We start from the raw sequence: 27,332 nt of genomic DNA, 5'->3' as shown, positions 1-27,332 counted from the left end.
AATTCATCTAGGCTACATGTCAGATACTGTGGGCTTCCTTCCATTATATCCCTTAACACATGGTAGTATAATCATGGATATCAGTTTTCCCTACTGGAATATAATCTTTCTAAATACCAGGCTCGTAACCTTCATGATGGTAACCTTGATGAATAGCATAATAATAACTTTCTTTTATTCTTAGACACACATTCTCAGTCTTGTCACCCAGGCTGGAGTGCAATAGTACAATCTTGGCTCACTGCAACCTCCACCTCCCGGAGGAGGATCCTCCTACCTCAGCTTCCTGAGTAGCTGAGACTACAGGCACATACCACAATGCTCAGCTAATTTTGTATTTTTTGTAGAGACAGGGTTTTGACATGTTGGCAAGGCGTCTCAAACTCCTGGGCTCAAGCGATCCTCCCGCCTCAGCCTCCTGAAGTGCTGGGATTATAGCCCTGAGCCACCACACCTAGCCATAACTTTTCAATAAATGTTTTTTGAATGAATGATATATTTAACTCAGATTTGAGCTCTCGGCGTTCGGCTCGGAGGGGGCGAAGGTGCAACCTTCTTCGGTCGTCCCGAATCCGGGTTCATCCGACACCAGCTGCCTCCACCATGCCGCCGAAGTTCGACCCCAATGAGATCAAAGTCGTATACCTGAGGTGCACCGGAGGTGAAGTCGGTGCCACTTCTGCGCTGGCCCCCAAGATCGGCCCCCTGGGTCTGTCTCCGAAAAAGGTTGGTGATGACATTGCCAAGGCAACGGGTGACTGGAAGGGCCTGAGGATTACAGTGAAACTGACCATTCAGAACAGACAGGCCCAGATTGAGGTGGTGCCTTCTGCCTCTGCCCTGATCATCAAAGCCCTCAAGGAACCACCAAGAGACAGAAAGAAACAGAAAAACATTAAACACAGTGGGAATATCACTTTTGATGAGATCATCAACATTGCTCGACAGATGCGGCACCGATCCTTAGCCAGAGAACTCTCTGGAACCATTAAAGAGATCCTGGGGACTGCCCAGTCTGTGGGCTGTAATGTTGATGGCCGCCACCCTCATGACATCATAGATGACATCAACAGTGGTGCTGTGGAATGCCCAGCCAGTTCAGCACAAAGGAAAGTATTTCAATAAAGGATCATTTGACAACTGGTTAAAAAAAAAAAAAAAAAAAAAATTTAACTCAGATTTGAAAATGTTTGTTAAATGCTTACCTTGTACCAACCACATTTCACATGACCTGGGAAATAAAAGGATAAGTGGGTCAGTCTCTGTTTTTAAGGCATTTGTAGTATAACAATGGGGACAAGACCAGTGTGAAATACAAATAGAAATCAAAGGACTATAACTATTGTGAAAATGTAAAAGATCGTGGGGAAGTATGTTTTCACTTGCTTTGTAAACCAAACTATCTCCATATTAAAGTAAATAAGTAGATCATTTTCTTTATTCTACAAAAATTGTGTTCTGGGTGGGGAAATATCCTGACACACAGAAAACAGTCATGAGATTTTTCATCATTGAGTGAAGGTTACACAGTAGCTGGATTCAGAGTGTTACACCAGCAGATAGTAATGTGTGAAGGACAAAGCAGCAATAACTCACGAATCATGTAGCAGAAAAATTAAAATATTTGGGGTTTCCATTATCAATAGTGATTTATTACATGTGTGCCATGTTGTTGAGGGAATACTTGTAGGTTTATGATACTGTAGTAAGAATCTGGAATTTTATGGGTCTGTCCCAGTTAATCTGCCTATATCCATGGAATGTTATCCTTAAAGGGTTTTGTTGGGGGGTTTTTTTTGTTTGTTTGTTTCCTTTGAGACAGGTCTCACTCTGTTGCTCAGGCTGAAATGCAGTGGTGCAGTCACAGTTCACTGCACCTCAACCTCCTGGACTCAAGGAAATCTCCCACCCCAGCCTCCCAAGTGGCTGGGACCACAGGCACATGCCACCATAACCAGCTTATTTTTAAATCTTTTTGTAAAGACGGGGGCTCACTGTGTTGCCTAGTCTGGTCTCAAACTCCCAGGCTCAGTGGATCCATCCGCCTTGCGGAAGTGTTGAGATTACAGGCGTGAATCACCAGGCCTGGCCTTTAAAGAGATTCTGGGACCATAACTATTTTATTAGCTTTTTGTTTTCATTTTAAAACTATATATGTCTACGGCCATACCACCCTGAACGTACCCAATCTCGTCTAAAAGTGTATATAGTATATGTATATTAATATCCATAATAGCTATAATCTGATCGTGTGTAGGAGCCTTAGTACATTTTGTCCATTCCTGTCCTGCCATAGCACCCTACTTTAAGCCAGTAATTATCATCATTTGCATATGACAAAAAAAACTAGCTGGGAATTTCAAAATTGATCCTTGATGAACAGTAGCTTTACTTTTGTTTGTAGTTAAATGGAGGTCTCTACACTCACTGCTTTATATCTCCTCCTCAAGTAGCTGGATATGCTTTATAGGATTTATACTCAAATTGTTCATTTATTCAGCAAATACTTGTTGAATGGCCACTGTGCCCCATGCATGACTATAGGTACTGGACTTACAAAAGTGAACAAAATAGGCAAGGTCACTGCATTCATTGAGCTTACCTTCTGGTGGGGAGAGGCAGAAAATAAGCATGTAAATAAGTAAATAGGTACAATTACTATCACTTTATATTTGCTTACATGCTATAAATAAGATAGAGTAATGGGGTAGAGCATGCTGTTTCACAGCTATAAGGTTAATACAGTGCATTCAATGTACGTTCGAACATATGTTCCGTAAGGGCTGGGATTACTTGTCTATTTTGTTCAATGTTATTTCCTCAGTACCTAAAACAGTACGTAGTAGGTTCTCATTATTTGTTGAAGAAATTAATTAGTTGTGTATTTGTGCCATTGTTCTTAAATAGGATGAACACCTTCAACTCTCTACTTAGGGGATTGGGAGTTGCAACAAGATGTCTTAGAGACTTAGGGGTTCTTTCAGATCTGTTTGGACAGAAGAGAACTCTGCATGCCCAACTTAGTTGAGCTTCAGTCTTATATCCTCCAATGGAATAATGTGTGGGAAGCACAGAACTCTGGGATGCTATGAAAAATCTTGAAGTTTATGTGTGGGTAATCAGTGGGTGTACATAATGCTTTTAACCTGGGATGGAGGTTACTGTCATCAAGCTTAGTAATTGCTACTTGAATCTGAGAGTACTTCTGAATCCACCTATGTCTACATGGGCCTTCATTTTGTTTTTATAGCAAATTTTTTAAAGAACTAGCTCAGTGATCGGGAAGGATAGAACTCTTTCAAAATTAAACATGACCGTGCCTCACTCCTCACTTACTACATTAGTTTGGGGACTTGTGTGGGGTAGAGGGCGGAGACCATATCTATGTATTGTAAAAAATTGTTAAAGCCCCCTACGCACTTCTTCCTTTTACAACTAGAAACACAATTGCGTATCTTCATTTATTTAAATATTTATACATTTAATGTTTATAACCGTCATGTACCCTTAATGACAGGCTACGTTTGGAGACATGCATCATTAGGCAGTTTCATTGTGTGAACATCATAGAGTACTTACACAAACCTACAGAGTGTAGTCTACTACACACCTAGGTTATATGGTATGGCCTGTAGCTCCTAGGCTACAAAGCCATACAGCGTGTGACTGCACTCAATACTGCAGGTAATTATAACACAATGGTAAGTATCTGTGTGTCTAAACTTATCTAAACGTAGAAAACATGCAGTAAACATATGGTATTATAACTTATGGGACCACTGTTGTAAATGTGCTTTATCATTGACCAAAATGTTATGCAGCACATGTCTGCAGTAAGTAATCCAGTGCACTTTAAACAGTGTTTAGTTGTGAGGACCATGGATTTGCTTTATTTCTCCTTTTAAATATTTCATTGTTGTGACTTATTTCATAAAGTAATTTAAGATAACTTTTTGTCTTGTGGTTAGAGCCACAGAGGAGAATAAGACACTTGATTAAACATGTCCATGTTTGTGTACTCTGGAGTTAACTCCTGAATGAGAGTGGATAGCTGAGGACAGTTATTACAATTTTAAGTTTAGGTTAAGTCTTTACTAAACAGCCTGAAATTTGGTTAAAACAGACCCCCATCATCTAATATAAAGGATGAACAAACAATCGAAAAACAGAAAACAATTTTTTTCCTTTTTGCTTCCTGGTGGGTTCTTCAAAATATTCCCAGGTGTCCCCAGTTATCTTATACCCTGTTTAAGAAAAATCTGATGAGCAGTGAAGAATTCTACCCATTGAGCATCAGTATCTCTTAGAATATGCCCTACATTTCCATTCTGGAAACTAGGAATGTTTCATAAGCCTTTACCGTACCTGAGCAAAAGGTATGTTAAAAAGTATGTTAACATACCTCCTTTGTTAGCCTTCGTGTATGAAATATATAGCAAAAGTAGGGTGCAGCGGTGTCTGTGCTGCCTCAATAGCCTGTTGAAAAGAAAACCTGATTATTTTTAGTGAAGTGGTTGAAATTCTGCACTTAATGAGCATGCTGACAGTACATTTAACTTGCTTATGGGTTGCAAGTCAGAAGCAGGGCTAAAAGTAAGCTATCTTTAAATATTACTTTAATTTATATCAAATTGTCTTTCATTATCTGAATACTGAAGCCCACAAATGGAAGAACATTGCTATAAAGTCCTAAATTTAAATTTAATAGTTGAATAATTCTCCGAGAATTTGCTATTCTTTATTATGTCTAATGAAATTTCAGAAATTGTAAATATTCTCAAAAGAAGGATAAATAATTGTTTAACTTTTTTAAACTAGTGTTCAGAATCAAGTGGATGAAGTTATTGATGTCATGCAAGAAAATATTACAAAGGTAATTGAGAGAGGGGAGAGACTAGATGAACTACAGGACAAATCAGGTACAGATCTTCATGTATTTCTTGATATTACTAATCTGTTTGCTAGTTTTTTTCTTCTACTTATCTAGCCAGCATTTACAAATCTTGGCTTAGGAAACTGGTATTTGGTTCTTAAGTGTATGATTTTAATGGTTTAATTTTAACTCCTTTACTTTGAGTCATCTTATTGTTACATTATTTTTTAATTGTTCAGTGGAGAATGAAGAATTTAAAATTTCACTGTTGAAGAGTGAAGAGTAGAGCTATTTTTTCTTTTGCATTTTGATGTTGATGAACTTTGTGTTTCTCACGATCTCAGGGCCGAAAGACCTACTCACTTTTCAACACTTGTTTCAAACTTATCTGCTATTTTCATTTTATGTTTCATTTGGTAACTTAGTCACCTTTCTTTACTTTCAGTCATTATACCTATAACCTATATACCCATACCTGGCATGTACTTGGCACTCAAAAATTGTTTGAATGGTGAATGGCTGAATACCTGATTAATCTTTGACAGACTTAAAAAAAAGACAACCTCGCTTAGTCACTTTTAAAATGTATATTGTTTTCCTTTAAAATCAGTCACTTTTGATATCTTCTAAAAAGCTAACTTCTCTACATGTAATTTTTTTTCTAGAGGTATGCCAAGTGTTTGAATTTTTAAAGAGTATTTTCTTATTAGAATTCTTAAGCTTATTCATAAGCATTAAGGCCCTAAAAAGACTTTTCTTAATTTTATAATAAAAAAGGATTGAGCAAACTGATCTGCAAGCTGTTTTTTACTTTTTGTTTTTGTTTTTGTTTTTTTAATAATGTAGAATGCCAGAGTTTGTGGGTGGAAAAAAGGGAGAATGTTGTTTTCATGCTTAAAAGGGAATAAATTTGCAGAAGTAGAAATTAATATTTTCTTATCTTTGTGTGACTAGATAAAAGAATCCTGTTATGTCGTTTAATCCTTCTCTCCATCCTCTATGTGATATAGAAAGCTTATCGGATAATGCAACAGCTTTTAGCAACAGATCCAAACAACTTCGAAGGCAAATGTGGTGGCGCGGATGCAAAGTAAGTAAATCAGAAGCTCCTGGATAGATTGGTCAGCATCTGAAGTGGTATTCAAACACATGAAGGAAAAAGGGCCTCTAGAGCATAACATCTGTGAGAACAGGGCCTATAACTGTCCTGAGACATGGTAGAAATTCAGTAAATACTTGTTAACTTAATTGCTGTTGGGATAGGGATAACTAAATAAATCAGTATGCCTAAAAGGATGTTTTCATAGATTTTTTTCCATGAGTGTAATCCACATTTTATTAATATTTGGCTACCTCTAGACTTATTAACTTGTAACAAATATACATTTTTTTCTTGAAATTTACTGTTAGTACTTTTTTGAGCAACCTCTAGCATTATATAGAGATAGCAAAAAAATAAGTGAGAGCTAGAGAAAAAGATGACTTTTAGTTGAAAGGGGAAATCATAACAGCAGCTTACATATCCGAATCTGTTAAGGCAAATGGAGTTAAGAAAAAACTCCACTTCCCTCATTATTCCAGAAAAAAAAAAAGTAAAGGAAATTTTTAACATTTTTAACAAGGAAAACATTGAGAATCACTACATGCTAATATACTCCTCCAAAACGTTGTATAGAAATACATTTACTTCTTAAATCAACTGTGGCTACTAATCATTAACAGAAAATGTTTTTCATGTTATATAAGCAAATCTTTTTTTTTTGATTCTAGGTATAATTTTTGGCTTTGTTAAAAATTTAGACAAGAACTGTTTTTAGTCTCTCATTTTCAAGTTTAGCAATAACTTTCTTTTCTTTCTTTCTTTCTTTTTTTTTTGAGATAGAGTTTTGCTCTTGTTGCCCAGGCTGGAGTGTAATCTCCACCTCCAGGGTTCAAGCGATTCTCCTGCCTCAGCCTCCCGAGTAGCTTGGATTAACAGGCCTGCACCACCACATCTGGCTAATTTTGGGTTTTGTTGTTGTTGTTGTTTGTTTTTTTTAGTAGAGACGGGGTTTCTCCATGTTGATCAAGCTGGTCTCGAACTCCCGACCTCAGGTGATCCGCCTGCCTCGACCTCCCAAAGTGCTGAAATTACAGGCATGAGCTACTGTGCCAGCCAGCAATAACTTTCTAAACCTGACTTAGCCATATGCTAAGGATTTTTTCCAAGAGTTACCTTGGATTTATTTATTTTTATCTGTCTACCTATTGAATTGTCCTACTTTCAGAAGTGGAACTGAGGAAAGAAACAAACTGTTTCATTTCTCCCCTTGTTCAGAATTTAAATTTTCTATTCAAAATTACTTTATTCTTTAAAGAATGAATTTATTTTCTTTAAAGTCTTTTTTTTTTTTTTTGAGGCAGTCTTGATGTGTCTCCCAAGCTGAAATGCAGTGGTGCAATCTCGGCTCACTGCAACTTCTGCCTCCCAGGTTCAAGTGATTCTCATGCCTCACCCTCACAAGTAGCCCAGGTTCAAGCAATTCTCCTGCCTTGGCCTCCCGAGTAGCTGGGATTACAGACATGTGCCACCACACCTGGCTAATTTTTGTATTTTTAGTAGAGACGGGGTTTCACTGTGTTGGCCAGGCTGGTCTTGAACTTCTGGCCTCAAACAATCTGCCCACCTCAGCCTCCCAAAGTGCTGGATTACAGGCATGAGCCACCACACCTGGCCTAAAGCTTTTATATCTATAGACATTTTCTATTCTATGGGCTAATTTGGAAAAACAAAAAGTCTATGAACCATTCACCCCTTCTCTCCCCCCAAACTCATGTACCCCATTCATGTATCCACAAAAAAGATGGTCTTTTTGCCTAACTTTTGCCTAACTTTTTTTTTAACCATTTCTAAAAATGTTTGCTTTGTACTTTATGGGGTTTGGGTCAGAGGAATAGTGTGCTTTTGAGGAGGAAAAAACATTGAGTTATATTTTTAAATAGTCATCACCTTGAGGACCTCTGGAGACCATGAATAGCATTGACCATGTAATGAAAACCATTGTTCCATAACATAACAAAGACCATTTACAGTAGCAAGTATTCTTCATTTATTATTTTCTAATGCTTCCTTCAATTTTACTGTACCCCATTAATACTTCATTGTGCTACTGTTCATCTGGGGCAGCCTCCCTGTGCCTGCCATTTTCTAGATTGACTTCCATAATGAGTAATTTCAGAAGGGTTTTAAGAAAAAGGATATAAGGGCAGAATACAGATCAGGAGTTTCCAGTGGCTAAGGGGAATGTGGTGCGGTTGGAGACTGACAACAGGTCATGAGGAAACTTGTTGAGGGTGGTGGTGGAAATGTCCTATATTTGATGGTGCTCATGCCTATTAACAGCTGGATATATTTGTCAAAACCTATCAAAAGTACTTTTAGAGGATAAGTTTTATTCTGTGTAAAGTGTATCTCAATATACCTGGCTTTAAAAATAAATGAATTAATAAAATTATCCATGGGTGGGGAAAGAGAATCGCTAACACCTCTTTTAATGTATCTGGGGGGTTGTGAAGCTCTTATATGTTTAATGCCACACAGATTTTTGTTCATGAGCTTTGGACTTGCATGAATACAATACTGCCATTTGCAATTGTAAACATTTTCTGTCCAGTGTTAGAAACCCAAGGAAGAAAACTATTCATTGAGGTGTTTTTAAATTGATATTGATGTTCTCATTCAAATCTTAAGTAAAGCCGAACACACATTTAACGGCAAATTAATGTACATTTTAGGTAAGGTTGAAAAACTACTGTAGAAATTCCAAATTATTTTAGAAATGTTTCAGATTAATAAAAACGGATTAAAGTACTTTAGTTTATCGTATAATGTGGACCCAGACACCTACTAAAAATACAGCTCCTATCTCCAATCCATTCTGATTCTCTGTCTACATTTTTTTGTTACCATAATAATTGTAATAGGCACTGGTATCCAAATTACAAATCTTCCATATATTCTTTGGGTCCCTTTGTTATAACATATTAAGGAGCTGACCAAGAACTGACCTTAAGGTTTCTTAACTACAAAACTGACACAGAATGCTCTTAGGCAAAGTTGCTTATTAAATGAGGCTATTCGGCCGGGCGCGGTGGCTCAAGCCTGTAATCCCAGCACTTTGGGAGGCCGAGACGGGCGGATCACGAGGTCAGGAGATCGAGACCATCCTGGCGAACACGGTGAAACCCCGTCTCTACTAAAAAATACAAAAAACTAGCCGGGCGAGGTGGCGGGCGCCTGTGGTCCCAGCTATTCGGGAGGCTGAGGCAGGAGAATGGCGTAAACCTGGGAGGCGGAGCTTGCAGTGAGCTGAGATCGCGCCACTGCACTCCAGCCCGGGCGACAGAGCAAGACTCCATCTCAAAAAAAAAAAAAAAAAAAAAAAAAAAAAAAAAAAAGAGGCTATTCATAAATAATCTAAAATATATTCCTCAAAATGGAGATAAAAATGCCAAGAAGAAAGTAAGGGGAGAAAAAACTAACAGAATTCTCATTTACTTTGAAAAAAACTGCTATAAACTGCTACTTTATATGTATTGAACCATTTGAATTGTATGGCCTATGTTATTCATCGTATCTTGACACTTGAACAGAGTTGCTAAAATACTGTATGTTTTCTCTGGTCTCACATTAGTAATAAGCGCATCAAATCATAGAGGTTCAAGCCCATGAAGGCTTTGATTGTTACTGTTTTCTCTGCAGTACAGCTTTTGACCAACAAAATCCAGTAAAGAAAAACACCTCAAATTTGGGGAATTCTGATTGTTTCCCAAAGAATGAAAAATAGCCAGCAAATTCATATGGGAAAAAATTTGAAGACATTTCAAGAAATGTGCCTATTTATTGAGATGATTTAGTATGATGCAGTAAATAGAACAACAAATAGTCTTGACTTTATTAATGAGTCAAATATTAATATCTTTATATGGCCTTTTGTGTGTTGTAGATAAAAGCCATCATGGCTTTGGTTGCTGCTATCCTTTTGCTAGTGATTATCAGTAAGTATTTATTAGATTATTACTTCTTAGGGTATCAATTTGTTTTAGAGTTCATTTTAATTCCCTTTTTATTTTCAGTTGACTTAGCATGTCTGAAGTCAGGATTGAGTAATGACTTCTGACCTGTCTCAGGAGCTCTTAGAATCTATAGATCTCTGAAAATGCTCTTAAGTAATATGTAAAATTTTTTGTGACTATGTATATGTACATTTTTATAGAGAGTCTATATCTTTTATCAGATTCTCAAAGGGAACTCCTGTTCTGCCCCCAACCCTTACCCCCAAATCCAAGGCTAAGTGATTTGTTCCAGGCCAAATCTGGTTCCTGTTACACTAAGGTCTAAAATACTCATGTTCTTCTATTTATTATTAACTCTCAGGAATGGCAGTTTGCATCTTGTAATATTGTTTTGGAAGGATACATCCAAATGCATTCTCCAGATGATTTTTGTTTGGTTTTTTTTTTGTTCTGCAGTTGAGCATAATTTCTATCATTAAAGCATGACTCCTTCCCTTCCTTTTTCCCTTAATATTCTTTTGAAAATCAGATCATTTTAAATATCTCTTTTTCTTCAAGGCCTCTCTACCTGTGGTTACAGAGGTTTTATGAAGATTTGGAAAGTATCTAAAAATAATCATTTGAAAAATTCTATTATGCTGTTATTTTTTTAAACAGAAAAAAATGTTTTATTACAAAGAAATACAGTCAATCCTCATTATTCATAGATTCTGTGTTTGCAAATCCACTTACCAGGTAAAATTATTTGTAACCCCAAAATCAGTACTCATGGTGCTTTCACAGTCATTTACAAACATGTTCAGAGTAACAAAAAATTTAAGTCCCCCAACCCACACATCCCTAGCTGAGGTTAAACAAAGCCATTTCTGCCTTTTTATTTCAGCACTCATAACATAAACATGTTCTTTTTGTAGTCTATTTAGTACCACATTTTCTGCATTGCCGTGCTTTTCGTTGGTGATTTCACTGTTTAAAACGGCCCCATGCGTAGTGCTGAAGTGCTATCTAGTGTTGCTCAGTACAAGCGAGCTGTGATGTGTCTTCCTGGAGAAAATACACAGTAGGCAGACTTTGTTCAGGCATGAGTTATAGTGCTGCTGGCCTTGAGCTCAGTGTTACTGAATCAATCATACGTATTAAATAAAATGTCTTTAAACAGAAACACATATAAAACAAGGTTATGTACTGATTGACAAAAATCTAGTAGCCAGAGACTCACAGGAACTTAACCTTGTATCTTCCCTAGCAGTAGTGGTTCAGTATTCACTAATTTTGTGTATGTAGTGACCTTATAGAAAATAACTACCTCAAAAACCAAGACTTAATCATGTATATATGGTGGGCAATTGGAAAATGTGAAATATTAAAAACAAAAAGAAAAATTCAACTATAATCTATAACTACAACACAGAGATAGCTACTACTACAAATATAACTATTATATATACTTCTCTTTTCCTATTAATATACAAGCATGTTTTTTTAAAAAACTAAGACTATATTATATATACTTTCTAATAAATATATTGTGAATATTTTCCCAGGTTATCAAAATTTTTAGTAATATTTTAACAGCAGATACAAGCTATGGCTATGCCATTATTTATTTAAGATGCCAATGTTAGACATTTAGGTTGTTTTATGATATTTTTTGCTTCTCCTTTCCCATTTATTATTTATTACCTCAGATAAAAGTTCAGTCAATCCTCATTACCCATTTCTAAAAGTAGACACAACTACATTTAGGAATATTGCTTCAAACATGGCATATATATATGATGTTGATATATTGCTTTTTTCATGTTTTCTCTTACAGTTCTTATAGTCATGAAATACCGTACTTGATTTGATGACAGAGATCTTCATTAAACAAGATCTGGGACAGTAATAAAAGATTGCTGCATAATTTAAATGAAACCTTTGTGTATATAACTTTCAAAACTTCTTTTTCAAGAAACTAAGAGGCAAGTATCACTTCAAATTGGAACGTTGAGAATGTCCAATTATCTTCTCCCCTTCTAACAAAATGTTCTTTTAATAATTATGTTTAAGGCAAAGAGAACTAGCCTCTATTTTTCCATATTTCAAGGATCTAATTTGAAACGAGATACTTGCCAGTTCATTATTTGTGTATATAGTTAAACACTGATGATAATATTTCATACTAGTAATTTAATGGCATAAGGACTTGCATTATTGCAATAGGGAGTGGGTCATGCTGGGGGTCAGGAAACCTGTGTAGAGTACCAAATTATATGCTGAAAGAGATGCATAACCATTCTGTCAATATTTGCAGAAATATCATTCTTTTCATATTACAGTTGTTTTGCAAGCAATTTCCATATTTATAGGTGTAACAAAAGCTAAATGTTGTAAATGTTGTTGCCTTCAACTATAACTAAAAACATTCCAGTAAATATATTTTTGACTGTGTAAGAGAATGTGTAGTAATTTTTTTGGCGTTTGGATTATGGAAATGGAAATTTTTAAACAGTGTGAAAAAACAGTATGGCACCATAAAACTGGACATAATAAAGTTATTGAAGAGTGTCATTGGAGTATTTGAAAATGACCAATATATAGCTGCCAGTCATGGTCCAGTCTGTTTTCAGTTAAACTCCAATAAAGAGAGACGAGGCAGTCCTAATGTGAGTAAATGAAATTCACAGGTAACTTACTCCTTAATTTTATTTTAGTTAATAGCCTCTAACTTCCAACTATCTCATTTACCAAAAGTATGAAAAGTAGCAAAACCATCTATTAATACTTTGAATTTTATATCTTTGCATTTCCCGTTCATCCTTGAGGAGATGTATGTTGCACAATCAAGTTTTGCATCAGCCAACAATAATGAGTAGTAGAAAGTCAGGAACCTAGGTGTATATATATATATATATATATATATATATATATATATATATACACACACACACACACACACAGGATAATCAGTCAGTCAGTAACCAGATGCTAGAGAGTGACCATTAACCTAAGCCTGTTTTTATAATAAAAAAATGTGTTAACTTTAAAATATGCCAACCTCCTTGTGTCTTTTAAACAAGTCAGAGTGAAAATATATTGTCCCCTAAGGTGTGGGGAGAGGAAGCTTTATAATAAAATTAGTGATTCTGCAGAAACTTGTGCACTGGATATCTTGAGAATATGAATATAAAACTCCCTAAATTAAAAATAGGGTTAATAGAAATTACCAGTATTTAAATAGGGAAAAATGATTTTATGTTTATTTTATTTAAGTTTTATTTCTTTGATCATCTTAATGAGAAATGAATAAAGCATAGAATCTGGGTTTGGTGTTTTGTTTTTTGTTTTTTGTCTGTTTTTAAAATTCTACAGGATTATTACTAGGAGGCAAAAAATGTTATTTAGAATGGAAAGAAATTTGAAGAGAGAAAGCAGACTGAGACACTCAAGACACCTGCAAGTTATCTAAGAAGATCTCAATAGAATTTCTAAACTTTATAGTTTGCTTAGAGCATTAAGGAGGAGATAAAGGTCTTACATACTATAGCATATTGTTTCTGGTCTCTATGCTCTTTGTAAATGTCAATGTAAACAGCGTCTGAACTGCTAATAATATCTATCTTTTAACAAGATACCCAGAAAAATGAGCATTTTTAGAATTTCAGTAGCTAATAATTCAGAAATGGAAATATTTTAACTGAATGGACAGAATCAGTCCTAACATTTGTATGTATGTTCTTTATTTGAATTGGAACTAGGCTTGTAAGTTTTAATTTTCCATTAGTTGATGTAGAAATCCAGTTCCTCCATAATATCTACAAGTGAAGATGAAGATTACTTCTCAAAAAGCATCCATATTTCCAGTGTTTCTTTTAATAAAGTATGCCACTTTTAAATAAATTACAAAAAGTAAAATTATAAATTTTTTAAAGTTTAAATAAGTAAAAGTAATATTTATTTGACAATATATATGTCACTGTCTTTGTAATTTAAACATATTGTTACCTGGGATATGGGTAACAGACATATCACTCATGGAACTTTGTAGTAGTGATGGCTTGGTTTGTAGTTTGTCATTTCATCTTTCTTGGTCTTGATTAATCCTGAAATCCTTTTAAAATGGCTGGCATGGTTATGACTTTATTGTGGTAACCTCAGAGATGTAAGCCCTCTTATGATCAAAAACAGAAGAAAAAATACATTGTTCAAACTGATACCAGGCCTACCTTCATTACCTCCCTTAATTACTGTTTTTCTCATTCAGCTCAGATCATCCTGCACTTGAAAAATGAAGTTTTACCATCATCAAAACTATCATTATTTAACAACAAGTGAAGATCAACAGAAAAATTCAAGTAGCTTTGCAAATACTAGTTGATTCTCAGTGAAATCACGTCACTATTTTCATGCCTGAATCCATACCCTTGTGATTTATGTTTAATTACAGAAGCCTATTGCCTTGCAGCAATTTTGTTGTTATAATACTGATAATTAGTTACTCCTTCTTATTATAACTCAGTAATACCTGTGGTCGTTTGGTTCCTCTATCCTGACAAAGTTCACTGGAAATTGCCCTCAGATTTTATAAACTGGGGGATTTCTTAATTAGATGAAAGTTCACTATTAAAGATGGAATATTATATAAGATGGAGGAAGGGTAATTAATACACATGAGATATAGAAATACTTTGTTAGCCCTCCTATAGATTGCCTATTTTAGTCTTTCTGTGCATTTCAGTACTCTGTATTAGAAAATTATAACTTCAGCACTTTTGATAGCAAAAATTGGCATCTTTCAATTCTGTATAGTATGTGGGTATCCTGTAAATGATAATACGTGTACAGACTGAGAAGGCAGGAATATAATACAAAGAAATTGAAATCTCTCATTGCTGGTATACTCTAAAACAGGCTTGATGCCTTGTCAGCATCATTGCCCACATTGACTCTGTAATCTGTATATACACTATGATTAGAAAATATGCAAGAAATTGTTTTTCCATGTCAAGAACAAATGCCAATAGAAGATGTCCCCTTAATTGTATTGTCAGAGTATTACTATGTCAAGGATGATCGTTCTGTTAACCTAATTTTGTGTTTTCACATGGAAATGTGATTGGACTCCATTTTTCTGTGAGTTGAGAGTAAGAGCATAAGTCACTTTGAAAGCATTTACAAGTTTGTTTTAGAATGTAGTGTAGGGCTTATATTTGTGCAGGAAATTGCCACAAAGCAGTGGAAAGACACTGGATTCTAAGGGCTGAAAGGTGCTCTACTTCTTGTTTTTTCCCATGTTGTAGACAAATGACATCATGCCTTAGATTGATGTAGAGTTTAGGTCCTCTTTAATACTCTGATGTTAGTCTTATTCTGACTTCTTTTTCTGGAAACCAAGTAGAATTAGGGATGGGAACACAAATGCATTTATTCTGGCTCCTGTTTTATTCCATGAAACTTCTTGGAACAAATCAGTAGGAATTGAAAAGAAAGCATGACCCACCCAGTTACAGGGGATAAATGTAAGCTTGTGAAAGTAAGCACCACACCATGTTTCTGTCTCCCCAGCACCCAGCACAGTGCTGTGTACCTTGGCAGATGCTAGATAAATGTGTGTTGAATGAATGTGCCTATGAAGCCACAGAGATGCCACATGTTAGTATATCAGTGAGAGCTGACTCCATAGTGCTCCCTGGAGAAGCAACATGAGCCTTTCACTTTTGCCTGGATATAGTGGTGCTCTTCTACTGTAATTGGGTGTGGAAAAACTCTGGCTTTATGGTATTCCATTAGGTTCTTTTCATTTAAAGTAGTCTTAAATCAAAGTATCAAATTTTTTAAAGCCACAAAGTAGATTACATAATTAGCAGAGATTTTAGTCAGTAAAATGTTAGAAATCAAACTATAAGAAAACTCAAGCCGTTTATTTTGTGTCTTGGGTATCTGTCATTATTTTAAATTCCACGCTCCCTTACTTAATCACTTTGGTAAGTGCCTTTAATGTTTGTTTTGAGATGTATAGTGGGAGATGAGTAAATGTAAATGTCATGTGCCCTGTTCCCTAGCTTCTCAATTCCTCATAACCATTTTTACCAGTGTTGGCAAAGTTTAGTCCTTTGTGTTAATATCAGAAATGTATTTGTAGCCCCTCCATAGTGAACAGTGAAATAAACTATTTCATAGAAAACAAAAATTAAGCACTTTGGCTTATTCAATATGTGTTACCTGTTGCCTTAACTTCAAAGCATAGCTTATTTAATAATAACATCTGGATAATCACCCCTGATTTAATCTATCCTATTTTCCCAATAAAGTGCAATGGAGGAAAAATAAGAAAAAGAAAAGGCATTCTTTCACCAAAACTTATGCCCGATACTGACGAAATCTAAGAGGAATTTCTCAGTGATTTTTAACTTAGTATAGCAATGTCTTTATCTCAGTCAGTAGTGTGTAAGAGAGGAAGGCATGTAAGTGTCTGTAAACTTACATGCCCTAATCAGAAAACCTGGTCCTGTCCCTCAGCTGTCTGGTGCTTTAGGCAACCAGAGTAATGTTCATTCTCTCTAGCCTCCCTCCATCCACACACTAAACTGTGTCTTTTTGTTTTTGTTTTTGAGACAGGATCTTGTTCTGTCTCCCAGGTTGAAGTGCAGTGGCGCGATCACAACTCACTGCAGCCTTGAACTCCTGGGCTCAAGCCATCCTCCCACCTCAGTTCTCCCAAGTGGCTGGGACTACAGGCATGCACCACCATGCCCAGCTAAGTTTTTAATTTTTTTTTATAGACAGGGTCTCACTGTGTTACCCAGGCTGGTCTCAAATTCCTAGACTACTGCCATCCTTTTGCCTCATTGTCCCAAAATGCTACGATTACAGGTATGAGCCACCACATCAGGCCTTTATTGTCTTAATACTACAAAAAGGCATGGGAGGGGAGATGACATTGGAGGCACATTGTACCCTGAGATAGTCTCCACAAATAAAGTGCTGTAGTCAGAAATGGAGAAGGGAAGCAGCCTGGAAAGTGCACTCTGAGAATGATGGTGTTTAATACAATCCACCATCAACAGATGAGAGAACCGGGCAGGAAGATCAGATACTACCTGAATCCAACAGAATCATACTTAGTGTGCCCATCACACACTAAAAATTGCTGAGGAGCTGTGACTATCGGCCTGCTTTTCAGTTGTCAGTATAAGAAGGGATTCTGACTAGTAAGCAAAGACTGAGCAGTCAGTGGTGGTGCACTTACCCTATTTTTTGAGTAACTGGGCAAGATCTCATCTGAGGATGTCTAAGAAGATGCACATGGACCTGTGAGTAACATTGTAAAAACACAGAAAAGAGAACATCCTCCCAATCATTCCCAGCAATATACTCTGTCTTCTTTAAAAAGCTCCATCTCTGGGGCCGGGCGCGGTGGCTCAAGCCTGTAATCCCAGCACTTTGGGAGGCCGAGACGGGCGGATCACGAGGTCAGGAGTTCGAGACCATCCTGGCTAACACGGTGAAACCCCGTCTCTACTAAAAAATACAAAAAAACTAGCCGGGCGAGGTGGCGGGCGCCTGTAGTCCTGGCTACTCGGGAGGCTGAGGCAGGAGAATGGCGTAAAAACCCGGGAGGCAGAGCTTGCAGTGAGCTGAGATCCGGCCACTGCACTCCAGCCTGGGCGACACAGCGAGACTCCGTCTCAAAAAAAAAAAAAAAAAAAAAAAAAAAAAGCTCCATCTCTTTTCTCCACTTCCCCCCAGCCCCCTGCCAAATTCCACTATAGAAACATACATACACACATCTATACATCCATACATTTTTTTCTTTTTTCTTTTCTTTTTCTTTTAGAGGCAAGGTCTCGCTCCAGCATGTAAGCTGGAGTGCAGTGGCACAATCATAGCCCACTGCAGCCTTGAACTCCCAAGTGATCCTCCTGCCTCATCCTCCCGAGTAGATGGGATTACAGGCATGAGCCAATGCAACCAGCCCTCATTGCTATACATTTTTGATAATTGTCCTCTTCCTGACATATACTTTCCTGTGGCAGAATTTAGAGAGGCAGAATAGTATATGACTAGTATAGTAGAAATAACATGGGTGCTGAAATCATGGGCTCTGGGTTTTGTTTCTTTCTTTGTTTGTTTGTTTGTTTGTTTGTTTTTAGAGACGGGTTCTCACTATGTTGCCCAGGCTGGTCTTGAACTCCTGGGCTCAAGTGGTCCTCCCACTTTGGCCTCCCAAAGTGCTGGGATTATAGGAGTAAAGTACCATGCCTGGCTACAGGGAATTTTTTGTCTTGTTTTTGAGACAGGGTCTCACTCTGTCACCCAAGCTGGAGTACAGTGGCACAATCATAGCTCATTGCAGCCTTGAACTCCTGGGCTCAAGCACTCCTCCTGTCTCCGTCTCACTTGTAGCTAGCATTACAGGTGCATGCCACCACACCTGGCTCCACTCCATATCTTTACTCCTCTTTATAGTAATAGTCCTTGAAAGATTTCAGTATACTTGCTATTTCCAGTTTTTTTGTTTATTCTCCTAAACAGTTCAGACAAGATTTTCCCTCCACACTCCACCACACTTACTCTTGGGAAGGTGACCAGTGACCTCTGCATTGCTAGATCCAGTGGTCCATTGTCAGCCCTGATCTCTGTGCAGCAGCATCATTTGATGCAGTTAATTACTCTCTTCTCCTTCATAAGTGCTTCCAGGGCTTTGTTTCTTCTTGCCCTCATGGTTGTTCCTCCTGTTCTCCTCAGCTCTTAATATCGGAGTGTCCAGGATTCAGCTTTTGGTCCAGTCTTTACACACATTCCCTTAGAAAGCTTACCTAATTGTGTCATTCGAAATCACATCTTTGTGCTGACAAATCTCAAGTTGTTGTCTCCCACTTGACTTCCCTTGAATTTGGAGTCATCCAGTACTCTTTTTGATGTCTTTATTATTTCAAGTTTAGCATGTCCCAAACGCATTCCAGTCTCCTTTCATAGACCTCCTCCACATGCATTCTGCCCCATCTCAGTTGATGGCAACTGAATCCTTCCAATTACTTAGACCAAAAACTGTGGAGTCATACTGACTTCATAATTTCTCTCTCAACTCACCTCTAATTCATCAGGAAATCCTTTGGTGCTACCTTTAAAATATCTTTAGAATCTGACCAGTTCGCACTGCCTACATCATGACCACCTGGTCCTTTCCTACCATCATCTCTCACCTGGAATACTGCAGTAGCTTTCTAACTGGTCTCAGGCTACTGTTCCCCCTCTCCCCAGAGTCTGTTCTCAACAGAATGGTGAAAATAATTCTTTCAAAATGTAATCAGATTATGCCATTGCTTTGCTGAAAACTCTTCAATGGCTTCCCATCTTCCTCAGAGTGAAAGCCAAAATTCTTTCAGTGGCCTACAGGGTCTCGTGATGCATCCCCAAGTCACCTTGCTGACCTCTGCCCTTGTCTTTGCCTTCTTTGCTGTGCTGCAGCCACACCAGCCTCTTTGCTGTTCCTCAGACAAACCAGCTCCAGGCCTTGGACTTGCTGTTTCTCCTGCCAGAAAAGCCCTTCCTCCTCAACCACTGCGTGAACAGTTCTCTTGAATGACTTTCTCAAAATCTCCCCGAGTACACCATCCAATCCCTTTACTCTCTGTTTTTCCAGAACATTCTAACATTCCAGAATTTTCTCTGATATATCCCAAACCACTCACTACAACAGCAAGTGTCATAGTGAGTGCTCAAATAATTATTGAATGTATTAATTATCCTGAAGATGCAAAGGAAGATGGTAGTTTTGAAAATGATGTACTACAAGAACTAAATTGATTTTGAGCACCTCAGCATCTGCAGCAGGATGAAACTGATGCTTTTGGAATTCCAAAAGTCATAAAGAGAGAAAAGGCAAGAAAAAAAGTACAATTAAATGTGTTATGTAGACAATTAGGTCAGCCATAAGGGGAGCAAGTTAAAAATAATTTGCCAGGAAACAAATTGCAACACAAACATTAAGCCCTTCACTGAAGCAGTGAGGAGTAGAATTGATTGAAGAAAATCAGTAATGCAGAAGAGAGGTTCAAGAAGCTGCCACAGAACACAGAAGAAAAAGATCAAAACTGTAAATGGACAGTGTGATGTTAGATCTAGGAGACCAAAAAAAGACTACTAAGAATTTACATAGTGTTCCTGTGGAAGAAATCCAAAAAGAGTGGAACAGAGAAGTCATCAAAAAACATTATTCTTTGATGTATTCTTTGATGAAAACTTAAGCTTTCATAAAGTCCTTCAGGAGAAAACAAAATTGTCAAAAGACACAGTAAGCTACATTGTAGTAGAGTATATGAATTATAAGATTAAAGGGGTAAATTCTATCAGCATTGACACCTGAAAAATGTGTTACCTACAAGGAAGCAAAAATTAAGCTTACCTCTGTCTTTTCTACCACTGAATTATAGAATACTAAAACAGCATCTGTAGATTTTTGAGAGGATATAGCTGTGACTCAAGAATTTTTATACCAAATCAGTTGTCACTTAAGAATGAAAACCATTGAGGATTCTATGGACCATTGGAAAAATTTTTAAAAAGAACGCAAACCAGGCTGGGCTCAGTGGCTCACACCTGTAATTCCAACACTTTGGGAGGCTGAAGCAGGAGGATCACTTGAGCCCGGGAGTTTGAGACCAGCCTGGACAACACAGTGAGACCCTGTCTCTACAAAAATTTAAAAAATTAACCAAGCATGGTGGCACGTGCCTGGAGTCCCAGCGACTCAGGAGGCTGAGGTGGGAGAATCATTTGAGCTCTGGAATTCAAGGCTGCATTGAGCCATGATGGCACCATTGCATTCCAGCCTGGGTGACAGAGCAATACCCTGTCTTAAAAAAAAAAAGAAAAAATGAAAACCACAAACACAATATTCTTAAAATATGAGAGTTCAGAAAACATGACGTCCTTGTCTCTTTTCTTGATAAAAACATTACTGGAAAATTTACGTTATACAGGCAGCTAAGAGAGAAATCAAAATTGAGAGTTCGAAAACAGACAATTCTTCTACTTGAAACCCTTTGATGAAGTCTCATTGCACTTACAGTGAAAACTGAACTGCTTACCTTCCTTGATCTCATCAGTTACTACCAGGGTAGCATTCTGTTTTACATCACAGGACACTCAAAATAACTCAAGGAGAATTTAATAAAGGTAAATTTATAAAAGTGGTAGGGCTTAAAGAAACTACAAAGGGTAGTACAGCTTGAAGGGTTGAGGGAAGGCAGAGGTTACCGACACCTGGAAGGACAAAGTCACATGAAGAGGGCTACCTTGACTTTTGGCCAAGGGATGCAGCCAGCCTAAGGTGATCTTACAGGGAGGATACCAGGGGAATAAATAACCTGGCCTAGTTGTTTTATTCCCTGTGATCTGGTGCTAGGACTTCCCTATTATTTTTATATATATAAATACATATATATATATAATTTTTTTTTTTTTTTTTTTGGAGATAAAGTTTTACTCTGTCACCCCGACTGGAGTGCAGTGGTGCAATCTCAGCTCACTGCTAACTCCGCCTCCCAGGTTCAAGCAATTCACCTGCCTCCGCTTCCTGAGTAGCTGGGATTACAGGCACGTGCCACACACCAGGCTGATTTTTGTTTTTTTAGTAGAGATGGGGTTTCACCATATCGACTGGCCAGACCGGTCTCGTACTCTGGACCTCAAGTGATCCCACCTCGGCCTCCCAAAGTGCTGGGGTTACAGGCATGAGCCACCACGCCCGGCCAGACTCCCCTATTTTTGAACCTGATTAAAAAAGAAACGGCAAGGAATCCTAGCGGTGTAAGCCACACTGGTCACCATCCTGAAAGGAGGGTAGAAAGTGCATCTGATGCCAGATTCCATTCCCCAGCTATTGTGGATGTTAACGTTGCTGCCAATGGCTCACAGTTTCCCCCTTCTCTGGAGAACTGCTGTCTGCCAATGGGAGCCACTTCACCTCTGAATTAAGTCCCATCCCTGGGGGTACCTTGGAGCCAATGGTAGACTGATATTGGGGTCCAAAAGCCTGAACCCCTTATCTGAAGGTGGGACAACTCGATGTTGTGATACATGCTTGAGATGCCACACACGCCCTTGAATCTGGCCAAGGCTAGACTTTATCTGAGACCATTTTTGCTTGGCCTTTTCCCTTCGTTGTCTTTCATCTCTTCGTCTCTTAGAGAGCTGAGCACTCCTTCGATAAATCACATGCATCTGAATCCTTGTAGCCAACTGTTTCTACAGGGCCCAACTGAAGAGGGTTAGTACCCGTATTGGTCCCAGAAAACAGGTTCTAAGGATGGGATTCTGGAATTAGATCACCCACTGAAGAGAGAGCAATAAGGATCACATCACTGGTGGTAGGTGGAGTAAGTACTGTTATCAGTAGTCTCTGATATGCAGTAGCAGTGGCATTCATTGCTAAAATGTTCACCTCTGGTGAAGTGAGAGGGATACAAGTAGAGGGGAATGTGAAAGTCATGCTGTCTCTAGCATTTGAGAGGAACAGGAGATACGGTCATTTTAAGGATTCTGAAATGGAGCAGCTCCTGCTAAACTCCATTCTTAGCTTGGAAAAAAGAAAATGACAGATGTGACAGATGCAGGGCAATCAATTGTGAATTTAAAGCAAAATATGAGAATCAGAGATTCTCTAATTCTCTAATTGAAAGTATTTAAAGAGACTTTTATTTCCTGAAGCTGAAGAGCAGAGAGAGTTGAAGACCAGGCCCAGAATTCATTTTAAGGTGGCAGAATTTCAAAGAACAATGAATTTTCAGTCTCAGCAAGTTTCCTATGCCAAAGTCAGGATCTTGTTAGGGAAAGAACAGGGCCTAGAGACTTGGGATGGGATATCTGGGTAGATGCCCCTGAGGGTCTTTTTTTTTTTTTTTTTTTTTGAGACAGGATTTCACTCTGTTGCCCAGGCTGGAATGCAGTGGCACGATCACAGCTCACTGCAGCCTCAACATCCTGGGCTTAAGCAATCCTCCTGCCTCACCCTCCTGAGTAGTTAGGTCTACAGGCACATGCCACCATGCCTGGCTAATTGTTTTGTTTTTTATTGGGATGAAGTCTCGCTATGTTACTTAGGCTGATCTCAAACTCCTGGGCTCAAACAGTCCTCCTGCCTCGGCTTCCCAAAGTGCTGAGATTACAGACGTGAGTCACTGCACTCAGCCCACTGAGGATCTTGAATGCTTAGATTCCACAGAACTCCCTGGGCCTGCAGAAGTGGCCCAGTCCCTTTTGTTGAAAGATAAAACCCCATTTCCCCCTTCACTCTTGCTTGTTTGAAAGAGTGTAGCCTCTAAACAAGGCAAGTAACTTCCAGGAGGATGCTGGCCCATCTCAGGATCTGCCCCCTCCTACCTGCCTGGCCACCAGACCCATAACTCCTCTGAAATCAAGGCTCAAGAGAGAGGTTTAATGATTTGCCCAGCACTTACACAGGTGATGTGTGACAGAGGCGAGGCTGTAATCCAAAGTGGAACTAGTGATGAGATTCTTTACAGCAAGCTGCATGCACTAAGGCAGTTTTCCTTTCTAAATAAATCTCTCAGACTTCCACTGAGTCGATAGAGATGGGAAACCGGTGATGATCACTATCTCCCTATAAACAAGTATCATACACTCAGATTATTAAGTTACTACGCAGTCCATTTTTTTTTTTTTTCATTAACATTTCCCATATGCAAGGCTGGCTACATAATTTCCAGGACCCAGTGCAAAATTAAAATGTGGGGCACATTTTTAAAAGCACAGAGAACTTTTCCTGTGGCAGCAGCAGTGCTGAGAGGAGCATGGCTCTCTCCTCTCCGCCATGGTGTGTGCTCGCCCACTGATATCGCTGTACTCTGAAAAGGGGGAGTCATCTGACAAAAATGTCACATTGCCTGCTGTATTCAAGGCTCCTATTCGACCAGATATTGTGAACTTTGTTCACACCAACTTGCACAAACACAACAGACAGCTGTATGCTGTCGGTGAATTAGCAGGTCATCAGACCAGTGCTGAGTCTTTGGGTACTGACAGAGCTGTGGCTCAAATTCCCAGAGTTCGAGGTGGTGGGACTCACCTTTCTGGCCAGGGTGCTTCTGGAAACGTGTTATGGAGGCCGAATGTTTGCACCAACCAAAACCTGATGCCGTTAGCATCATAGAGTGAACCCAACCCAAAAACAATATGCCATCTCTTCTACCCTGGCTGCCTCAGCCTTACTAGCACTGGTCATATCTAAAGGTCATCATATTGAGGAAGTTCCTGAACTTCCTTTGGTAGTCGAAGATAAAGTTGGAGGATACAAGGAGATCAAGGAGGCTGTTTTGCTTCTTAAGAAACTTAAAGCCTGGAATGATATCAAAAAGGACTATGCCTCTCAGCAAATGAGAGTTGGCAAGGACAAAATGAGAAACCGTCACCGTATCCAGCACAGAGGCCCCTGCATCATCCATCATGAGGATAATGGTATCATCAAGGCCTTCAGAAACATCCCTGGAATTACTCTGCTTAACGTAAGCAAACTGAACATTTTGAAACTTGCTCCTGGTGGGCCTGTGGGACGTTTCTGCATTTGGACCGAAAGTGCTTTCCGGAAGTTAGATGAATTGTATGGCATTTGCCGTAAAGCTGCTTCCCCCAAGAGTAACTACAATCTTCCCATCCACAAGATGATCAATACAGATCGTAGCAAAATCTTAAAAAGCCCAGAGATCCAGAGAGCCCTTCGAGCACCACGCAAGGAGATTCATTGCAGAGTCCTAAAGAAGAACCCACTGAAAAATGTGAGAATCATGTTGAAGCTAAACCCATACGCAAAGACCATGCGTCGGAACACCATTCTTCGCCAGGCCAGGAATCACAAGCTCGGGGTGGATAAGGCAGCAGCGGCAGCTGCTGCACTAGAAGCCAAATCGGATGAGAAGTAGGTTGCAGGCAAGAAGCCTGTGGTAGGTAAGAAAGGAAAGAAGCCTGCTGTTGATGTTAAAAAGCAGAAGAAACCTCTGGTGGGAAAAAAGGCAGCAGCTACCAAAAAACCAGCCCCTGAAAAGAAGCCAGCAGAAAAGAAGCCTACTACAGAGGAAGAGAAGTCTGCTGCATAAACTCTTAAATTTGACTATTCCATAAAGATCAAATCATTTTGGACAGCTTCTTTTGAATAAAGACCTGATCAAAGAGGCAGTGAGAAAAAAAGAGCACAGAGAAAATGATGTTAAAGTACCAATATATGGCTTTTTCCTTTAAAAATATTTTTATTAATTACAAAGCATAAGAGGGTCAACATCAGTAATTATTGCGGAAATCAAAATCAAAATCACAATGAAATACTACCTCAGGTCAGGCACGGTGGCTCATGCCTGTAATCCCAGCACTTTGGGAGGCGGAGGCGGGTGGATCACTTGAGGTCAGGAGATGGAGACCAGCCTGGCCAACATGGTGAAACCCCATCTGTACTAAAAATACAAAATTAGCCAGATGTAGGGGTGCATGCCTGTAGTCCCAGCTACTCATGAGGCTGAGGCAGCAGAATCTTTTGAACCTGGGAGGCGGAGGTTGCAGTGAGCCAAGATCACGCCACTGCACTCCAGCCTGGGTGACAAAGTAGGACTGTCTCAAAAAACAAAAAAAGAAATACCACCTCACACTTACTAGAATGGATACTATTAAAAAAATAAATAAATAAGTATTGGTGAGGATGTGGGAAAATTGGAACCCTTGTACACTGTTGTTGGGAAGGTAAATTGTTATAGACTTTAGGGAAAACATTGTGCCAGTTCCTCAAAAAACTAAAAATAGAAGTACCATATGATCCTGCAATTCCACTTCTGGGTATATACCCAAAATAATTGAAAGCAGGGGTTCAAACAGATACTGGTATACTCATGTTCATGACAGCACCATTCACAATAATCAAGGAGTAGAAGCAACCAAGTGTGCACTGACAGATGAATGGATAACAAAATGTGGAATGTACATACAATGGAATATTATGCAGCTTTAAATAAAGGAAGGGAATTCTGACACTTCTAAAAGACGGATGAATTTTGAGGACATTATATAAAGTAGAATAAGCCAGTCAGTCCCAAAAGGACAAATATTTTACGATTCCACTTCTATGAGGTATCTAGAGTAATCAAATTCAGTAGTCAAAGTAGAATGGTGGTTGGCAGGGGCTGGAGAGAGGAGAGAATGAGGAGTTAATATTTACTAGGTACAGATGGACAGGTGCGGTGGCTCATGCCTGTAATCCCAGCACTTTTGGAGGCCGAGGCAGGCAGATCACGAGGTCAGGAGATCGAGACCATCCTGGCAAACATGGTGAAACCCCATCTCTACTAAGAATACAAAAAAATTAGCCAGACATGGTGGCAGGCTCCTGTAGTCCCAGCTACTCAGGAGGCTGAGGCAGGAGAATGGCATGAACCCAGGGGGCAGAGCTTGCAGTGAGCGGAGATCGCGTCACTGCACTCCAACCTGGACGACAGAGCGAGACTCCGTCTCTCTCTCTCTATATATATATATGTGCGCGCACGCACACACACACACACACACATATGTATATGTATATAATAGGTACAGAATTTCAGTTTTGCTAGTTTAAAAAATTCTAGAATTGGATCGTGGTGATCATTGCACAACAATGTGAATGTGCTTAATGTCACCAAACTGTACACTTAAAAATGGTTAAGATAGTAAATTTTATGTTATATGTATTTTACCACATTTAAAAATAATGTTTTTTAAGTGTAATAGAAGTATTCTAAATTTTAAAGTTTAAATTTAATTATTAGAATGAATTTTACCATTCATCTTATTTTATGCAATGCCAGTTTTAAATAGAAATTACAAGAGCTTTTATCTTATATGCGGAATCACTAAAATTTCACAGTTTGCATTTTACAGCTCATAAATATAAATTGTTTCATTCTTATTAGAACAAGGATGATAATACTACATAAAACTGGTTTTTTTTTTTTTAATTTCTTGATATGTTCACATTCTACCAACACTCTCTACCTTTGGATCACTGATGATTAAGAAAGAACTTATTCCTGGCTGGGTGCAGTGTCTCCCACCTGTAATCCCAGCACTTTGAGAGGTCAAGGCAGGTAGATCACCTGAGGTCAGGAGTTTGAGACCAGCCTGGCCAATATGGCAAAACCCCATCTCTACTAAAAATACAAAAGTTAGCTGGTCCTGGTGGTGCACGCCTGTACTCTCAGCTACTCGTGAGGCTGAGGCAGGAGAATTGCTTGAACCTGGGAGGCAGAGGTTGCAGTGAGCCAAGATCATGCCACTGTACTCCAGCCTGGTCAACAGAGAGAGACTCTGTCTAAAAAAAAAAAAAAAGAAATAACTTATTCCTTATAATATGGCAACTAGGGATGGACCTATTTCCCCTTTCCTT

General features: G+C 38.6%; 2 protein-coding genes and 1 pseudogene across 5 annotated transcripts in view; all 3 read left to right on the top strand.

Moving 5' to 3' along the window:
- The window catches only part of LOC105484412 (vesicle associated membrane protein 4), a 41,308-nt gene extending 25,019 nt beyond the window's left edge, over window positions 1-16,289 (top strand). For 3 of the 4 annotated variants that reach the window (XM_011745963.3, XM_011745961.3, XM_011745962.3), the window contains exons 5-8: window positions 4,819-4,919; window positions 5,884-5,963; window positions 9,859-9,910; window positions 11,745-13,234. In XM_011745963.3, coding sequence (XP_011744265.1) covers window positions 4,819-4,919; window positions 5,884-5,963; window positions 9,859-9,910; window positions 11,745-11,773 — 262 coding nt within the window. In that variant the 3' untranslated portion in view covers window positions 11,774-13,234. Of the gene's footprint in view, window positions 1-4,818; window positions 4,920-5,883; window positions 5,964-9,858; window positions 9,911-11,744; window positions 13,235-14,174 lie in introns of those variants that run through there. The other variant, XR_988907.2, reaches the window with a different exon arrangement.
- On the top strand, window positions 472-1,560 carry LOC105484411 (large ribosomal subunit protein uL11-like). Its single transcript, XM_071075647.1, has one exon. It carries the CDS (start codon window positions 487-489, stop codon window positions 1,123-1,125), a length of 639 nt encoding a protein of 212 aa, XP_070931748.1. The 5' UTR covers window positions 472-486; the 3' UTR covers window positions 1,126-1,560.
- A 6,574-nt stretch (window positions 16,290-22,863) lies between the features above and the next one.
- Window positions 22,864-25,254, top strand: LOC105484410 (large ribosomal subunit protein uL4 pseudogene; annotated as a pseudogene).
- The last annotated feature ends 2,078 nt before the right edge of the window (window positions 25,255-27,332 follow it).

The sequence above is a fragment of the Macaca nemestrina genome, chromosome 1 (genome assembly GCF_043159975.1).
Source record: "Macaca nemestrina isolate mMacNem1 chromosome 1, mMacNem.hap1, whole genome shotgun sequence".
In the NCBI taxonomy this organism is placed as follows: Eukaryota; Metazoa; Chordata; class Mammalia; order Primates; family Cercopithecidae; genus Macaca; species Macaca nemestrina.
This window is presented reverse-complemented; position numbering and strand designations above follow the sequence as displayed.

Bases quoted from the DNA above. Each gene is read 5' to 3' on its own strand.
- LOC105484411 (XM_071075647.1), top strand. From the start codon at position 487: ATGAATGATATATTTAACTCAGATTTGAGCTCTCGGCGTTCGGCTCGG.